Raw genomic sequence first — 813 nt, 5'->3', positions numbered from 1 at the left:
TATCCCTCATTGTGTTCTGAGTGTAAAATAAAGCTTTAATGAGCAATAAATTACTTTGTACATAAAGTTGCCATATAATAAATTTTATATTGTGTTTACACTTTTACTAGTGCAAATATTAAAAATTAAAACAAAATAATAAAAAAAGAATCAATAGGGTGCTATGTACCTGAGCTCAGAGCTTCAGACTTGTGTCCCTCCTGTTCCAGTGTTGTGCTTTGGGTTGGGCTGGTGGTGGTTCTGGAGGTGGTGCTGGTGGTGGTACTCATAGTGTTGCTGGTGGCAGTGCTAGGTGATGGACTGGTGGTCTTGCTGGTGTTAGGTGATGGACTGGTGGTGTTGCTGGTGTTAGGTGATGGACTGGTGGTGTTGCTGGTGTTAGGTGATGGACTGGTGGTGTTGCTGGTGTTAGGTGATGGACTGGTGGTGTTGCTGGTGTTAGGTGATGGACTGGTGGTGTTGCTGGTGTTAGGTGATGGACTGGTGGTGTTGCTGGTGTTAGGTGATGGACTGGTGGTGTTGCTGGTGTTAGGTGATGGACTGATGGTGTTGCTGGTGTTAGGCAAGGGACTGGTGGTGTTGCTTGTGGTGGTGCTAGGTGATGGACTGGTGGTGTTGCTGGTGTTAGGTGATGGACTGGTGGTGTTGCTGCCGGTGGTGTTAGGTGATGGACTGGTGGTGTCGCTGGTGTTAGGTGATGGACTGGTGGTGTCGCTGGTGTTAGGTGATGGACTGGTGGTGTTGCTGCCGGTGGTGTTAGGTGATGGACTGATGGTGTTGCTGGTGTTAGGTGATGGACTGGTGGTGTTGCTG

The 813-nt window shown here is 48.3% G+C and overlaps 1 protein-coding gene across 1 annotated transcript; it reads right to left on the bottom strand.

Moving 5' to 3' along the window:
* Positions 1–79: 79 nt before the first annotated feature.
* On the bottom strand, positions 80–809 carry LOC111647423 (uncharacterized; the record flags this gene model as incomplete). The annotated part of the gene is made up of 1 exon (XM_087169851.1): positions 80–809. A coding segment is annotated over one exon (648 nt), but the record flags the coding sequence as incomplete, so codon positions are not given.
* Between the last annotated feature and the right edge of the window lie 4 nt (positions 810–813).

This window comes from Seriola lalandi, unplaced genomic scaffold, assembly GCF_002814215.2.
Source record: "Seriola lalandi dorsalis isolate HSWRI2012SDOR001 ecotype SW California unplaced genomic scaffold, Sedor1 jcf7180002035248, whole genome shotgun sequence".
Lineage (NCBI taxonomy): Eukaryota > Metazoa > Chordata > Actinopteri > Carangiformes > Carangidae > Seriola > Seriola lalandi.
Note: the sequence above shows the minus strand (reverse complement) of the source record. Positions and strands in the feature narration are given on the sequence as shown.